This window comes from Rhododendron vialii, chromosome 6a (assembly GCF_030253575.1).
Source record: "Rhododendron vialii isolate Sample 1 chromosome 6a, ASM3025357v1".
Lineage (NCBI taxonomy): Eukaryota > Viridiplantae > Streptophyta > Magnoliopsida > Ericales > Ericaceae > Rhododendron > Rhododendron vialii.
Window position 1 is genome coordinate 29,313,012 of NC_080562.1, and position 17,537 is coordinate 29,330,548.

The 17,537-nt window shown below is 40.1% G+C and overlaps 1 protein-coding gene across 9 annotated transcripts; it reads left to right on the forward strand.

The window, feature by feature from the left end:
• Positions 1-518: 518 nt before the first annotated feature.
• On the forward strand, positions 519-17,009 carry LOC131330135 (uncharacterized). Of its 9 annotated transcripts, XM_058363617.1 has the most exons (7): positions 568-668; positions 5,610-6,359; positions 9,791-9,929; positions 11,615-12,359; positions 12,441-12,542; positions 15,446-15,615; positions 16,524-17,009. In XM_058363617.1, the coding sequence occupies exons 2-7, from the start codon at positions 6,238-6,240 to the stop codon at positions 16,722-16,724; spliced, it is 1,479 nt and encodes a 492-aa protein (XP_058219600.1). In that variant the 5' UTR covers positions 568-668; positions 5,610-6,237; the 3' UTR covers positions 16,725-17,009. The 9 variants fall into 9 exon arrangements, with proteins under 9 accessions (XP_058219603.1, XP_058219608.1, XP_058219607.1 ...); XM_058363620.1 differs by lacking the exon at positions 5,610-6,359 and having other exon boundaries at positions 519-668; positions 12,438-12,542; XM_058363625.1 differs by lacking the exon at positions 5,610-6,359 and having other exon boundaries at positions 538-668; positions 9,794-9,929.
• The last annotated feature ends 528 nt before the right edge of the window (positions 17,010-17,537 follow it).

Sequence of the window (17,537 nt, forward strand, 5' to 3'; positions counted from 1 at the left end):
AAACATATGACGCAATCAACCAAAAGGGCTAACATTGACAAATTCACGCTTTTCTAACAATAAAAAGTATAAACTCTCACTTATTTTGAATCAAAATGACTTTGTTTTACCCATTGAAAGAATTGTTTTGACCAAAATGGACAATAGTTATTTATAATTCTTCATTTTTTACTTGTTGAAAGAATTGTTTTGGTAAAAAAGAAAATTGAGAATTGAAAGCTTTTAAACATTTATCTTATTATCAAAAAAGAGTAAATTTATCAATAAAAGCCGGCTTTTGGCATTGATTTCATCACGTGTTTAGTCAAACAGTTGTTATTTAGAGTGTTGGTAAAATGAACATTGAAACTGCATACAATTTATTGTCATTTCTCATACATGAAGAGAATATCGTAATTAAGGAAAACCTCAGGGGGTGGGGTGAAAATGTGAAATATACCCTGTATTTTCGAGACTTCCCTACGTCTACTCTTTAACACGTGTCAAGCAAAGATGCTGGAAGAAACCAAGGTGGATTCCGTCTCTACGTTTCTATCTCTCCTACTCAACACAATCTCTCCCTCCCTCTCTCTCTCTCTCTCTCTCTCTCTCTCTCTCCAAAAATCATTCTCTGGTATCTTTCTCTCTCCCCCCAACAATCGTTAGGTGTTGTCAAGCCGGCGTTTCAGGTTAGTCGTTAGTTCCCGACAGTATTCGATTCTGGGTTCTCAATTTTACCTCGTGTAAGTTCAATTGCTTCAACTTTTGCAGCACTTCCTCGTATGGTTCTGTGTATATATGTTATAATCTGTGTACAATTTATACGTTAATCCATTATCATGGGGATTTTTTAATTTATTTTTTGCTTTTTAATTTTTTTTTATTATTTATTTTTTGCTTCGATGAAACTTGAGAGTGGTAGAGACTTCTGTGGATAGAACTGTATATTCGATCGTGTGGTTGCTATTAATTGGTGGTCTTTGTTATTCCTTTTTTTTATTATTGTTTTTGCTACGGCGGCTTATGTTGCTGTTAGATTGCATTCAGTGAAGTTTTCTTTGATGGGTTTGGTATACTTTTGGCGAGCAATTTGGAAGAACTGTAGTTTGAGGGGAAAAAAAAGGAACTTTTGAAACCTTAGGATATGCAAAGCATCTAAAGATATTCCAAACTTTTGACAGAAGTTCTCTGAAAAGGAAAGAATGCTTTAGGAAGCGCTTTCCATTTTTACCTTGTGAATTTGTTGATCATCTACAGGTGATCAAAGAAACTTCCCTCTGATTATTATTGTGGCACTGCTAGATGCCTCAACGCATCACCAATGAAATGGCTGAAAACACTAAGATATCGTGTGTTTTGTGGGCAAGGTCAAGATTTCTGAGTAGTTTACTTGGCACTTGTTTTGAGAGGTGGTTGCTTGCAACTTTACCTTGCAATTCTGAGTGAATAGCCCAAAGCATAGGGCCTTGGTTGTCGGTTGCATTATAACTCAGGAAGTCCGAGATCGATCCACAAGGAGCGGTTTTTCGGGAGTGACAGTCTTTATCGGGCTATAGGGGTTTTAGCTATAGGTAGCAAACCTTTTGAGTGTTGGATATTTGGTAATGACTTCCGAACTCTAGCTAAAGCTACAATTTGCAAGTATTTTACCAAAAGGCTCAAACTAAGGGTTTGTACCACTTATAGCGAAAAAAATCCAATAGTGTCACGGATTACTCACTTGAGCTACAAGGTAATTATGCGCTCAATTTAAAGATATTTCATTGAAGATCACTTTTAACTCTAGCAGTGTTTGATATGATGCTGGTTAAATTAGAAGTTTGTTAACCCTCAAAGTGAGATCGATTTAAGCATTACATGTGCCAAGGTGATTGTTGACACATAATAAAAAACATAACTTTGAGTTTTAGAATCGATAATTACAAACCCCTCAAAATGACATCGATTTAAGTATTATGTGTGCCAAAGTGATTGTCAACACACAAAAAAAACATAACAACCTTGAGTTTGAAAATCGATTAGCTACGAACTCGGATCATACACAAACTCACTTTGATATCTGGGTGTGAGAATCATTGGACCACTTAGGTCATAAAGCAATATTCACCCTAGGCCGAGCCTATAACAACTATTCCTCCCTTAACGAAAAACTTGCTAAGGAAAGGTTTAACACTACTTGAAACATAACTAATTTTTAAGTGATTAAGAAAGATTGGTCCTAGACCTAGAGTGAACCGAGGGGATATATACGGCAGAGCTGGCCAAAGACCCTCATACCTTCAATCTGAAAGGAATCCACAACTATGACTAATTTTAGATTCGCGTTCTGTGTGAGAAACAACTGATTAGTTTGCAAGGACTCACAACCAAACCTCAATCTTTACGTTTTAGGCGTTTAAACTAAAAATTGAACTTACTAAGAATATGAAAATCCAAATGAAAATTACAAAAGCACAATCTTATTCAATACTAGAATCCTTACAACTTTAAACTAGGAGAAAACAACAAATACCAATTACCTTTCAAGAGATCTAGGCTAGAAAGCTCCAAGAATTAAGGAAACTTTAAGTTAAATTACCAAGGAGAGCTAGGAAGGTAGAGAGAGAGTGGAGAGCTGGGAATGATAGTTAGCTAAAGAATTTTGTCCTTATATAGACCCCTAAACCAACCACACAAGACATGGAAGACTTGGTCAAAATTGGCAGTTCTGGAGGCATTGTACCTGTGCAAAGTGGTGCTGTACCAGTATCCCCAAAACAGGCGCCTCTGAAGTGGTTCTGTACTGGTACAACCTGTTTATGTACCGGTACAACGGCCTGCACATCCAGATTTGCTGTTTTTGCCCTATTTTGACCGGTTGAACCTTTTTTTGGACACTTTGAACTTCTCTAACTCCACTTTGGGACTTGGCATGGTATTCCCTTGGCCCCTTGAACCTTGGACACTTCCAGGAGCTATTAAAACTCATGGAATAGCTCCGCGACCTGGTTGGTCCGTCCAAGCCTATACTCTAGCACCATATCAATCAAACTTGGCACAATGGTTCTTGGTGATATACTTGATGTGTGATATAGCTTTTTTGATCTTGTTTGGCGATTGCCCATTGCCGTGCTGTCTTCAACAAAGACAGAACCAGCATCTTTAATTACTTCAACCCTTCGTTTTACACCACCACATTGGAAATGCTTATCTCCTTCCTTACTATGTTGGTATAAACATCTTGCATTATTTACTTCAAGTTACCTGAAACACTTAGAAAACAACCTTACGTGCAATATCGGGTAAAAACGTGCAATTACCTACGTGAATGTTATTTAACGGAGGCCTTAAGCCTACAATTATTACATTATTGTGTGCTTATCAGTGGTATCATACCAACCATACATGCATTGCAGCTAGAATCTTTTTGGTATTGTCTGTTGAAGTATCCAACAAAAAAACCACTAATGAGTGGAGTGGCCATCCAGACTCGTATTTGGAGGTCGAATTAACCAATAGGGACAACCTCTAATGCTTCCGCGCACATGCGAACCTTGATTACCCGTGGTTGTGAAGAGGTAAAGAAAGGATTCATCATGTAGGGAGCACGACGAAATAAGGTGTGCTTAAGCAATCTGGAGAGTTTTGTTCGAACACCTCCGGAATCCTAACTCTTATGTTAAGTTAAAGCAATTAACTCAAAACTAATTCGAAATGATTAGAGAGACCGCCGAGCGCATATAATAGTTTCGGAGGTGATAATTAAATCAATGTAGGATAAGCCCTATAACACTATCAGAGGTGTAACAATTTTTTTTTATTTTGACGTGGAAAGACTTTAGATTGCAAGTTTCTAACGTGGGTATAGGGTCCGGACAAATATTACAGGCCCTTGCCCTTATCATGGCTAGTGGACGCATCACACAAGAGCACTGGAGAATTACAAGAGTCCAGTTAAAATGGGTTTTAGACTGTGAGTGTGCATTCCTATAGGGGGAGGACTTGGAATTTGAAGCCTTAAGCTTAAATCTCTCAGTTAATGGTCACGGTGGAATGCTTTTGAAAGAGATTCGAGTTTAGGAGAGTTGTGTGAACTTGAATGCAAAATATTAATCTTTAAGGGGATGACAAGCCAAGTATCATTTCCTTTTGTGTTGAAGGACTTAGCATTGAAGAACAAAGCTATTCACTTTGTTTAGTTCTCCTCTCAGAAATAATCTATCCAAAAATTTTGACTGTTTCGTCATCCGTGTTTTTTCGTCTTTAGTGATTTTTTGTCAAATTTTTTACTTATTTTATACTTTTTGAATGCACATAGCGTACCTCTATTAAAAAAGTAAAAGAGTTTGTTAAAATGTTAAAAAAATTTACTAAAGACGAAAAAATACGCAAACCTATAGAATTTTTTTATCTCAAAACTGGAAACCAAACACAGTGATATGTTTCCCAGTATTCAATGGTGCTAGAACAAGGTACCAACTATAGAGTTGGTCTAGTTGGTGAGGGACAAAGAATTTTGTGAGACGTAGTTTCTTGGACTATAGACAAAGGGAACTTACTTGATCGGGTAGCATTGTAGGTCTAGTATACCACATGGTCCCAAATGGTAATGTGATCGCCGTGGTAAATATATGTGACCTTGCTCGCCCCAGTTTGGGCCCGAAGAGTTTCTGACAATCCAGATAGTTTTTTCTTTCTTGAACAGGTATCAGACTAGCAACCCCGTATGGTAAAACCACTCATCTTCCTTTTTGACCACTTGTCGTGGCGGTGGCATATAGATACGCTAAGATAATTATACAAATCAGAATACAATGTGAAAATTTTTAAATTTGGAATTGTTGTGACTTGTGATAGTTTATGTTATGCTTACCTTTGTATAGTTAACAAAGGAGGGTGCATGAATTAACATCCAAACAACCACTAGCTAGCTGATGATAGGCAGCTTCTTCTGGTAGGTCTTCCTAGGTCTTCTCTACTGTTCGGTACCTCGCCGTAGCCATCAACGCTCAATACACGTCTCATATGCTTTATTTATGAACAACAAATAAGTTACTAAGTTTTTAATAATATGCAACCAAAGGAAAACAACTTGAAGGGTGATAGAATACCGGAGTGAGAACTGAGCGACTTGTGGATTACCCCTATAGGGATAATCCTTCTCCAACGAAATCCTGTATCTACCCGCCCATTGTACAGCCGTAAAGCTAGAACCTCCCCTTTCTAGAAACATTTGTTCATTCTTTCGAAATTCGCTTGGTTTCGCTAGGTTATATCCGGCATTGCAGTCGATCAACCCTTGGGGCTAGTGCACGAGAGATTATTTACTTCAAGAGCTACACAAGTTTGAAAAGCCCAGCAATTGTTTGGGAATTTTTTTTTGTATGAATACATTTATTTAAACTGAATACGTAGGTTCAAATATTAGTACTAGCCTTGAAGAAGTTTGTCACTTACTGTAATCCGTTTCATCTCTTACGGGGTTCATTATAGTCGTAAGAGATGAAGTTTGGTAGGTTACGACCATAATGAATCCCATAAGAGATGAAATGGTTTACAATAAGTGACAAACTTCTTCAAGGCAAATACTAATATTTGAAGTTACGTATTGAGTTTAAATAATTGTATTCATACAATTTTTTTTTTTCCAGACAATTGATGGCCTTTTCAAACTTGTGCAGCTCTTGAAGCTGTCCACAAGTTGGTGTCTAAAGAATCTCTCATGCACTTGCCCCAGCCCCAGGAGTTGATCGACTACAATGCCAAATATAACTGTAACACCCCGTCCCACATCGGAAGTCTACATGGATGATCTTGGGCATATAACAAACCTTGTGGGCTACTACTAGTACCTTGTGCTTGAGCTTTTGGGCCATGTGGTGTGGCTTGTAGATCAAAATTAAGGTATTGGGCCAGTGGTCTGCTCGGGGCGTTACAGGTGGTATCAAAGCCATCCATGTGCACGACCATGTGGGCCTTGGAGTTTGGTTTGATTTGGTTGTTGGTTTGATTTGTATTGGTGATTATAATACTCAACCCCTCTCGAGGGCGCGAGGCTATAAAGTTGGGGAGATTGTAACACCTCGTCCCACATCGGAAGTCTACATAGATGATCTTGGGCATATAACAAACCTTGTGGGCTACTACTAGTACCTTGTGCTTAAGCTTTTGGGCCATGTGGTGTGGCTTGTGGATCAAAATCAAGGTATTGGGCCAGTGGCCTGCTCAGGGCGTTACAATAACCTAGTGAAACCAAACGAATTTTGAAAGAATGAACAAATGTTTCTTGGGGGGTTGGGTTCTAGCTTTACGGCTGTACAGTGGGCGGCTAGATACAAGATTTCGTTGGAGAAGGATTATCCCTACAGGGGTATCCACAAGTCGCTCAGTTCCTCACTCAGGTATTCTGTCACCCTTCAAGCTATTTTCCTTTGGTTGCATATTATTAAAAACTTAGTAACTTATTTGCTATTCATAAATAAAGCATCAGAGACGTGTATTGAGCACTGATGGAAACGGCTCAGTACCGAGTGGTAGGGAAGACCTACTAGAAGGAGCTGTCTACCATCAGCCAATGGTTGTATGGTTGTCCAGATGTTAATTCATGCACCCTCTATTAACTATACAAAGGTAAGCATAACATAAACTAGGGTAAATTTCAGAGACACCCCTTGTACTTTGCCCATTTTTTAACTACACCCCCTCTACTTCATTTTTAAACACCCGCACCCCTTGTACTTTAGACTAGATTGGAACTATTAGGAATTCCGTCAAAAGTAACGAAAAGACTCAAATACCCACTCTTATTATAAAAAAAAAGGAAAGAAGAAGAGAAAAAACCTTGACCCTCCTCTCCTTTTTTTTTTTTTTTTTTTTCCATTTTGCCCTAATCTCAGGACTAGAAATCTCAGAAATCCCAAATCAAAATCAATCAACAGAGAAAACAAAATTTATGATTTTACCAAACCCAAATCAAATTATCACTCTTTTCTTCCAAAATTATGACTCCAATCTCTCTCTCTCTCTCTCTCTCTCTCTCTCTCTCTCTCTCTCTCTCTCTCTCTCTCTCTCTCTACAAGAAGAAAACACAGGGACTAATTGAAGTGTATGAAGAATTCGATCCCGACTCATAACGATGAACCCAACAGAGTTTCTTCTAGAGCTTTCGAATAGAAACATAAATGATGTCTTCATACCGTCAGAATTAGTGGACAAAGTGCAAAGGAAAAACAGAGACATGGAATGGAAAGCCCTCTCCTACAGTTGTAGTATTGTACATGCGGTAAAGTTACATTGAATTACAAATTGGACGGATTCCGGCGGGGTTTTCAATTTGTGGATTTGTGGGTTTTCATTTCAGTTTGTGGATTTTTTGGTTTTCAATTTGGTTTATGGATCTGTGATATGTAGTGTCTTTCGAATACAATTTGATTGGAGTATTTGTGTGTGTGTGTGTGTGTGTGTGTGTGAGAGAGAGAGAGAGAGAGCGAGAGAGAGAGAGAGAGAGAGAGAGAGAGAGAGCGAGAGAGGAGATTTATGATTTGGTTGGTGCGTAACTATGCGTTTGCAATTTGGGGTATGATTTTGGAGAAAGGTTTTGATTGGGTATAATGGTGTGAGTATGATATGCCTGTTTGTTCTTGGTACACAGCACGCACAAAAGCATTCTCTTTTCTATTTTGCTACACGTAGAGGTGGGTATGATGGATGGTGGTGGTTTCTATGAAGGTTGAGGGGTGACGGTGCGGGAGATGGCAGGATGGTGGTGGCGGTGAAGAGATTGAGGCCGTTAGAGATGCTCTAAAGGGCTCAAGGGCAAATTGGTCTTATTTTAGGAGGAAAATTTCCTGTCAACACTCCTTTAACTGCTTTTTCGTTATATTTGACGGAATTGTTAACAGTTCCAAACTAGTCTAGAGTACAAGGGGTGTGAGTGTTTAAAAATAAAGTGGAGGGTGTGTAGTTGAAAAATGGGCAAAGTACAAGGGGTGTCTTTGAAATTTACCCCATAAACTATCACAACAATTCCAAATTTAGAATTTTTCGCATTGTATTTTGATTTGTATAACCTTATCTTAGGGTATCTATATGCCAAGCGGTCAAAAAAGAAGATGAGTGGTTTTACAATACGTCTAGTCTAATATGCCTGTTCAAGAAAGGAAAAGTTGTCAGGAACTCTTGGGGCACCAATTGGGGCGAGCGAGGTCTCATGTATTTACCACGGCGATCACATTACCATTTGGGACGATGTGGTATGCTAGACCTATAATGCTACCCGATCAAGTAAGTTCCATTTGTCTATAGTCCAAGGAACTACGCCTCACAAAATTCATTGTCCCTCACCAATGGGAGGATTTTTCAATGACGTTTGGTTTGTGATCGTGAGACGTAAAAGCACAAAAATGAGTTTTCAGTTAGTAGTGTGCGAGCAAGAAATTAAAAGGGTGTTTCCAGCCCTGAACATAAACTGTGGCAAAGGTTCCTGCAGCACCTGATTATCTTAGGCATGGGAGTTGCGGCATATTTGGAATTTCTTCTGTAAAAGAAAGCTTCAGGTTTCAGAATTATATGACATTGGAGATTTTAGACACTTCTATTAAATTGAGCATAATTGCGGATGAGTCACATTGGGTTGCATGATCTAGTTGGGATTTTTTGAGGATTTTTGAGGTTAGAGCTCTTACATATACTAGGTGGTGCCCGGATATCTTTGTTTTCCTTGGAAAGAAATTTCAATGCTTGATGTTTGAGTGGATGCCGGCACAAGGGGATATAGCAAGGATCAACGATCTGCACAGGGGGGAGAGAGAGAGTCCCTGTAGTTGGCTTGGAGCTACAGGAGAGTAAAAGACATGGAATGCAAGCCCCTATTTTGATAATCTTATCCATTTGGCCTGGAAACAATCATCAAGTGTTTAGACTTTGGAATATGGAAGCATGTTCACATTATAGGAGCCTTTCGTATATATGGATTTCAGGAGACGTCTAGACTGACCCATAAAAGCTTCTCACTTTTTCTTTTTTTTTTTCCAGATCTTAGGTCCTTGAATTGTTGTACAGGCTCTTTTTTACTTATTTTCTGTTCTTTTCTCTGTAGAGGCAGCACTTCATTTGTTGCCTTTGTTACCTCAGCTAATGAAAGGAAAAGGAAGTGTCGATCCATGTAAAAAAAGGAAAATGAAGTGTTTGTTTGATTTGATACTGCCCCAAGATTATAACTTCAGATGTCATTTCATTCTTTTCTTTTCTTGTGTGCCCCATTTTTTTAATTAATCCATGAGCTGGAAGATTTTCTAGCTGAAATTCTTCGAGGTCCTCTATGGTTATATAGCTAATGGCGCTGCTATGAGTCTATGACACAGAATTGTTATCTCATATCTGTTTAAGATGCCAAAAGTTGCTGCTGACAAAACATCTCTTTGGTTTTTTGACTGCATTGTTTTCATTTGGTTCAACATTTAGGGTTTTCTACAGGTTACTTATGCAGGTGGTTGCTTGTTCCCTTTCTTTTAAGAAGCTGACCAGTGAGTTATGTGATGGCATATAGCGATACATATATCTTGCTTGAACTAATATGTGTGTTTCCTGTCTTCGTGTGGTGTTGTGTGGGTTCTTTGCTTAAGTTTATCAGGTGCGAACGGTTGCTTTGTCTTGTTTATAATTTTTTGGAGTGTCTATCCCTTCTCTAAAACTTGGGCTTTTCTTTTTTTGGCTGTGTCGTTCTTAACTTATATTTGTTGTGGTAGGAACTTAGGACATCATTGTTGAGTGAACTTAGATTTGTCCATTTCCATTCATGCAACCCTAATGGAGTTCCATTTGAATTTTGCAGCAGACGAGTAATCAATTGGTACATTTGCCAGCAAAATCAATATATGTTCATTATGGATTCTAAAGGTATAACCTGGGTGGGAAATGTATATCAAAAGTTTGAAGCTATGTGCTTGGAGCTGGAAGAAGCTGTGTGTCAGGTAAACCTATGGTCTTTTCCCATCACTTCTGATAATCTGGCCTTGACCTTCACCATATGGTTGGGCTCCATCCAGGCCCCTTTTAGCTGTAATGAAACTCCAGAACACTCAATTTTCTTGGACTCTCAAAATGCATACTCAGCTGCTAAGGACCACAAACTTCTATGGAGGAGGCGTGTCATGTTGGACATGCCTGAGCTCATCAAACACACGTCACGTTTAGGACTGTGCCCAACACGTTTCAATGCGTCTTAATGGTGAACAACATTCAAATGTCAGAAACTTTACCAATGACAATTCGTCAACGCTTCATGTCCCATCACATGTGGTCAATCTCTTCATAGTAATAATGTTGTGCGTTGTCCTGAACTTAACTTATGTACTCTTACATGAATTTGTCATGTTCATTAAATTTTTTGCATTTTTTGCGTTCTTGAGAATACAGTTGCGGTGAAGGATATCTCGGTGTTTAAGTTGTCAAATATTTAGAATTTTAATCTAAAAATTATGGACACTGTGTTAATTGTTAGTATGATTTAAAAATGTGAAAGTTTAACATGTCCCAGGCATGTTGGGCCTTGCAGTTTACATGAACATTGACGTGCCGGGTGTCCATGTTGTCTCTGTGTCATGTCGTGTTGTGTTGTGATATTTAGGAAGCTTCATCAAGCATTTGTGCAAGTATAATTTTCCTCTTGTTTGTTATTTGGTAGGAATAGTATAGGGCAAAGTCCACTTTCACCCCCGTTATCGCCATGTGCGGATACCCCCCCTCATGATTCAAAACTGACCACATAAACTACCTGTGATTTTGAAAATGTGCGGATATACCCCCTGCCGTCATGTTTTCCATCTATATTAATGGAGGTGTATCTCACACACCTCTAAAATGTAATCTGAGTTATTCATAATGTATTAAATAAAGAATAGAGTATCTCTGTAAAAAAATCATCTTAATCAGGCATCAATAACCCAGTGATCTAATTTTTAGTAAATTCAAATGTGAAATTTTAATTTCATAACAAAATCGATTTGACCATGAGCTTTTCATTTTTTGATTGACTTGAATTTTGGCATAGATGTAGTACTCGTCAAAATTTACAATATCAACGGTTTGGATTCAATTTTTGGTATAGGGGATGGTTTGGTTAGATTTAAAAAAGAAGAAGAATCAAGGGACATGATGAGGGTATATAGGTCTTTTAATGTTGTGTCCATTAATATGGATGGAAAACATGACGGTAGGGGGTCTATCCGCACATTTTCAAAACCACAGGTAGGTTATGCGGTCAGTTTTGAACCATGAGGTGGGTATCCGCACATGGCGATAACCACAGGGGGTCAAAGTGGACTTTGCCCAATAGTATAATTACAGCTCAGTTATTGTCAGCAAAGTCCCGCAAATCTCTTGTGATTACGATTATGTTTTTTCATCTCAATAGTTATATTATGACATGAATCCTAATATGACTATTGAGATCGTCCTTCTTTACCATCTGTTTCCTTTTTCCCCAGCAACTGGTAAATATTAATCTTTGTGCAAAAAAAGTCGTCTCTGATTAGAGTATTTTCCTCGTGATGCCCATTTTATTATGTGGTTGTTAGCAGTTGCAATCTCATTCTCTACTAGACACGCTGCTCTTTCTAACATGCAGTTTTTTTTTCAAAACTGATGATTTGGGCAGGACACAGTTAAATTTGTTGAAAATCAGGCGCAGACGGTAGGTTCTAGTGTCAAAAAGTTCTACTCAGATGTCATGGAGGATTTGCTTCTTCCATCTTCCATAGATCCTGTGAAATTAGCTGCTGCAGATTTGTCTCTGAACCCATATGCTGATTTTGGGGTCTATAAGAAGTCAAAAGCCAGCATCAAGAAAGATTCTATAAAGCCAGATAAGAAAGGTTCCGAGGACTCAAATGTGATTTCTGGTCTGAATACAGATTATAGCTCATCTTTCAGTGGTCTTCACGATGTCAATCGTATGCAGCCACCATACTCAATGGGCCCAGTCAAGGGAACGGGGTTGGAGCTGTGTTTGGAACAAAATGAGCGCATAGGTGCTTATAAAAGGAAATCTAGAAAGTACAATCATATGCCATCAGAAATTCCAAGGTCGACCACTCCCATGTCAAAAGATACGAGCAAGGTGTCATTGAATTGTGGAAAAACAAAGAATCATGGAGTAATGTGTGGCCAGATTGCTATGCTATCCAGCCCAGCTGCAGTTGATGGTACAGGATGTCCTTCTATTGGAGCGAAATCTCATACAAATGTTTCTGGCTCGTCAGCTGTGTCTACAGGAGGTGATACAATTGATACCTCAACACCCAGTATGATGTTACCGGTTGAATCTGCGGCGAATAATCAAACAAAGCTGAGATGTACTACCTTGAACGGTGGGCCTGACTTGTTAGCGGCAGAACTAAATGGTGCGTATTTCCATCCATATAAATTTTGTTTTTAGACACTTCAGCTGCTGTATGATAACTTTGTGCTTTTGGCAACAGCAGGCGCATGTGCTAATAGTGGAGTGGTTTCTCCAGTTGGATCAGGCATTAGTGAAGATCGGCAGTACTTTGAAAAAGCTAGTGATGACCGTTTGTCCCCTGCAGGTATGGTAGTCTATAAAATATATATTCATCATATGATACTTCTCTCTTTTGTTAATGAAATTGGGACAGTGAGTTTGAAGGATGTTGCGTTGCTATATTTTTCGGGGCAAGATAGGGTAGATGACTAATGAGGAAAACTTTGTATCTAGCTGGTAAACAGGACGAAAATTATTCCTCAAGCTAACTCAATCCACTTCTGCTTACCAGATTCTCACTTGGTTAATTTTTGGTCGTTAATGGAAGTAACTAGTAGTAAGGCTTCTAATTTGTAATCGAGCTTACAGTAATCCTAAAACGATAGAAAGTGAAAAAAACTTGTAAGTTTTTTACCTGTTCATAATGTTGAACTTCAGTGGGGGAGGAGTTACTACACTTGCTACTGCTGCTCCTAGGATTGCTAGGGTACTTATGTTTATAGCAGTTCTATCAGTGTGAAATGGAATCCATTACCTAAATTCAGTTTGTCGAACAAGGCTATTAAATGTTCAGAGGTAGGCTTTTAGAAAAGATTCTCTAGTGTGATTGCCCTTTGTGGGAGGTAGGAGCGGGAAAAGTACCTGAGGTCACCCTCCGGGTATACGGCGGTTGCTACGATGGTGCTCGGGAACCACCAGAGGTGGAGGAGGAGAGAGCTCGGGGCGGACTTAGAGAGAGAGAGGGATGGCAGTGGAGAGTAGGTGTGTGTTAGTTGTGTGTCTTGAATGCTTGTCTTTTATATGAGCCTTGGAGATGGGGGAGAGCCAGGTGTAAGGCTCCTCCCCATTGGTGGACAGAGTGGAGGTTGACCTCCTTTCCTCTTGTAGCCCCAAGTCAGGCATCGGAGCCCGTCACCGAGGAACTGGCAGAGGCTATTTTGGTGATACATGGAGACCCGCATCATCTGCCGAGTCAGGCGAGGTATGATACGGGCTCCGAGGCGCCAGGCGGTAGGTATGATACTTCTTCCGAGATGTTAGATAGCGGTCAATGCCCCCTCTCTCTCTAGGACCGGTCAAGTTAGAGCTCGCCGGAGGCAAGCTCGTCCTCCTTGACAAACCCCTTGCTCTAGCCTCCAAACCACATTCCTCCTTAGGTCCCGAGCGAGGTACCTAGGCCCTGCTCCCGGCCTAGGATGGTGTATAGAGTCGCCTTTAAGTATTCGTGGAGTCTTCAAAATGTTAAGTAGGAAGTGAGGTGCCCAGAGGTGACCTCACTCCTCCGCGGGTGGAGAGTTCTTGGAGGAGGCCTTGCTCCCCCGGGGGTGGAGTTCGTGGAGGAAGCTTGCTTCGGCGGAGGCAAGGTTTGTGGAAGAGGCCTTGCTCCTCCCGGAGGTGAACACTGTGGAGGAGGCCCGTTCCTCCTAATCGTGGATATCGTGGAGGAGGCATGCTCCTCCTAGGGACAATCTTTGTGGAGGAGGCATGCTCCTCCTGGAGGTGAACTTTATGGAGGGCGCATGCTCCTCCTGGAGGTGAACTTTATAGAGGGCGCATGCTCCTCCGGGAGGTGAACTTTATGGAAAGCGCATGCTCCTCCTGGAGCTGAATCTTGCGGAGGAGGCATGCTCCTCCTGGGGGTGAACTTGTGAAGGAGGGATGCTCCTCCTGGAGGTGAACCTTAGGGAGGAGGCATGCTCCTCCTGGGGTTGAACTCTGCGGAGGAGGCATGCTCCTCCTGGGGTTGAGCTTTGTGGAGGAGGCATGCTCTTCCCGGAGGTGAATCTTGTGGATGAGGCATGCTCTTTCTGGAGGTGAACGTTGTGGAGGAGGCATGCTCCTCCTGGGGTGAACCTTGTGGAGGAGGGATGCTTCTCCCGGAGGTGAATCTTGTGGAGGAGGCCTTGCTCCTTCAGGAGATGGTCACCGGCGGGGTTCTTGGAGAATGTGCATTCGGTTGCAAGATATATCGTATACCCACACCCTTCTGTGTTTTCCTTTAGTGCACCTTGTTTCGTTGTGATGTCCATGTTATGGGTTATGTGTTTACCTCTCCACGTGCGAGTTAGGGGGTCACACATGTGCCGAAGTGTTAGAGCTTGTTCTACATTGGTTAATTATCACCTCCAAAACTAGTAAACAAGCTTTGACGGTTTGAGTTGGATGCTTTAACAAAGGCCAACAAAAAGTTTTTGAAGTACTCAATGCTTTCTCTTTTTTTTTTATAAGTAAATGATTGTATTAGCAACTAGGCATTAAGGGAATGCCGTCCATATACAAAAAGAGGCCGTAGACAAAAAGGCCCTATACACCACCGTGTGAATTGAAAAGAACAAACCAATCTAAAAACTGATCGAGAGAAGGATTACACTCTCTTTTCTCCTAGCTATACAAGCTATTCACCAAAAAAACTTTTACGTCTAACCAACGAATTTTCAATTCCTTCAAAACATCTCGAATTTCTCTCTCGCCAGATAATCCACATCAAGCAAAGAGGAACCATAGCCCAAACATGCTGTCTACTCTTCCCAACTCTGACGCCCCTCCACGATATTAAGAGTATGTGATTCCAAGTTATTCTTCTTCCTTAGTCGCAAAGAATGTTGGTTTGATTTTTCCTGAATAATTTCCTGGATTCCTATTGTAAAGAAAGATTGGGCCACTGATTTGATCTTGATGTCGTTGACTGTCTTACTAATACCATGTACGGTACTGGTTCAACATCAGTGTTGAACTAGGTTTCTTTTGTTTTAGTGTTGGAATGGTAAGATAAACATTCGCCTTGTCTTCCCAAATGATGATTTTAAGGTTTTTGGAGGATTTCCTTATAAATTGGCGACTAGGTTTTTGTTTTGTTGACTGATCTTCTGGAAAATCATAACTCTCTCCGTGCTATAGAAGCTACTCGTCTTAATGTTGCTTCTTTGTGATGTTGCCTATTGTTAATTTTAGTCTATCAAATGACGGCAATCTCTTGATGGATACCAGGTGCCTGTAAGTTGGATGGAAATGATTACAGGAATGTACCAGTGGAGGCGGGGCTTGGAACTTCTAATGAACAGTTGGACAGGTCAATGCTAGAGGAAACCTGTGTATTGGTGGACACACAAGAAATTTGTCCTGCCACTCAAAGGAAAGATAAGCCTAGGTCATACAAGGTACTCTCTCTATCTCTCTCTCTCTCTCTCTCTACATTCATATATATATATATATATATAGAGGAGGAATTTTCAAGTGAGGGATCCCTCATTTTGTTAAAATGAGGGACTTTCATTTCCCGATCAAATTTTGAAAATCCGAACCGTTCAATGTGTGCAGAACGTAATTTTAAGGGTCCCCGCGAGAAATCAGCAAAAAAAATGACCGGGAAGGGTGTCATCCGAGCAGTTTTTTTTGAACCGTTCAATGAAAACTGCTCGGATGAAGCCTTTCCCGGTCATTTTTTTTGCTGATTTCACACGAGGACCTTTAAAATCACGTTCTGATCACTTTGAGCGGCTCGAATCATCGAAATTCAATCGGGAAGGGGAGTCCCGCATTTTAATAAAATGAGGGATCCCTCACCGGAACCTAACTCTATATATAGAGTCCCCTTCTCCTAAGGACCACCTTAACTTAATAAAATAAGGACCTCCCTTTCCCGATAGAATTTCGATGATCCAAGCCGCTCAATGTGTTTAGAACGTGATTTTAAGGGTACCCGCGAGAAATCAGCAAAAAAAATGACCTGAAAAGGCTTCATCCGAGCAGTTTTTGTTTTTTTTTATCGAACGGTTCAAACAAAAACTGCTCGGATGAAGCCCTTCCCGGTCATTTTTTTTGCCGATTTCTAACGGGTACCCTTAAAATCACGTTCTGAACACATTGAGCGGCTCGGATCATCAAAATTCGATCGGAAAATGGGAGAAATGAGGAGGTCCGCATTTTAACTAAAATAAGGACTCCCTCATTTGAGACTGACTGTGTGTGTGTGTGTATATATATATATATATATATATATATATATACCTATATCTATATATACATACATACTTGTCGTAATCATTGACAGGATCTGTTCTTGTAGAAAAAGATTCAGAAGGCTTTCTCTTCAAAGAGGTCAGCAAGGAAGCAGGAGTATGAGCGGCTTGCAGTGCAACATGGAGACTTGGAAGTCGAATCAAACCAAGAAAGTGCAGAAAGTTTGGTGCTTGTATTTACAATTGAAGCAGACATAAAGAAATTGCCACCTCATGGCAATAATGAATGTGATTGGGAGCTTCTCTAGATGCCAGTAATCAAGAAGGCCCTACCGCCTATGTAAGTAAACTTCCACTTAAACCTAAATGGACAATGGACGCTATAAGTTACTCCTTCAGAACAATGGAATTGCAGTGGGCAAAATAGCAAACAACCCACCTTCCTGTGTTTTACCTACTTGCTAATTTATAATTGTCAGTGCCCATTTATGTCTCATGGCTCTGGTTACACACTGCTTTACCTCATAGAAGGCAACCCTTTCATAGGTAATGGTATTCATGGTTTTCGTATATAAAAATCCTTTTCTTATTGCTGTCTTGCTCTCTTATTGATCAAGTTGTCAAAGTTAAAAGAGAATATTTAATGGCGTAAGCTACATGAGATATATGGAGCAATGATGGTTTGGGCACTTCATTTTAGTCTGTCCATGCATATGCTTTAACAGGAATCAGATGTATGAAGCACGGATACTTTTGGCATGCCCATGCATGCTTTAACATAAATTGAGATGGGCACGATTGCATGCATCCAATTATTTTCTGCATCAAGTCCCTTGTAGAGTTGGATATGTTTCTCATAAGTTGAACTCAATTATGTGACAAAAATGGTCATTAACAACTGCTATAAGATCAATTTCTGCCTTGGCATGTTGATTGGGAGTTGAATTGAGTCTGCCTTTTTAAACTGGTCTTAAACACGGCTGGAAAATTCGTTTCAGTCTTCTTCGATTACCATGGAAACAGAAACGTTTCAGAAACTTTTTCCGAATCATTTTAGAAGTAGAAAAGGAATTCGAAAAGTTTTAGAAATATTCGAAAACGTTAGTGCAAATATATCTTGA

What these genes read in the sequence shown, in the direction of transcription:
- LOC131330135 (XM_058363616.1), top strand. Translation starts at nt 6,238, where the DNA reads ATGTTTCTTGGGGGGTTGGGTTCTAGCTTTACGGCTGTACAGTGGGCG. An exon ending in GTTAGCGGCAGAACTAAATG is followed by an intron (nt 12,360 to 12,437) that starts GTGCGTATTTCC and finishes TTTTGGCAACAG; the next exon opens with CAGGCGCATGTGCTAATAGT. An exon ending in ATAAGCCTAGGTCATACAAG is followed by an intron (nt 15,616 to 16,523) that starts GTACTCTCTCTA and finishes CTGTTCTTGTAG; the next exon opens with AAAAAGATTCAGAAGGCTTT.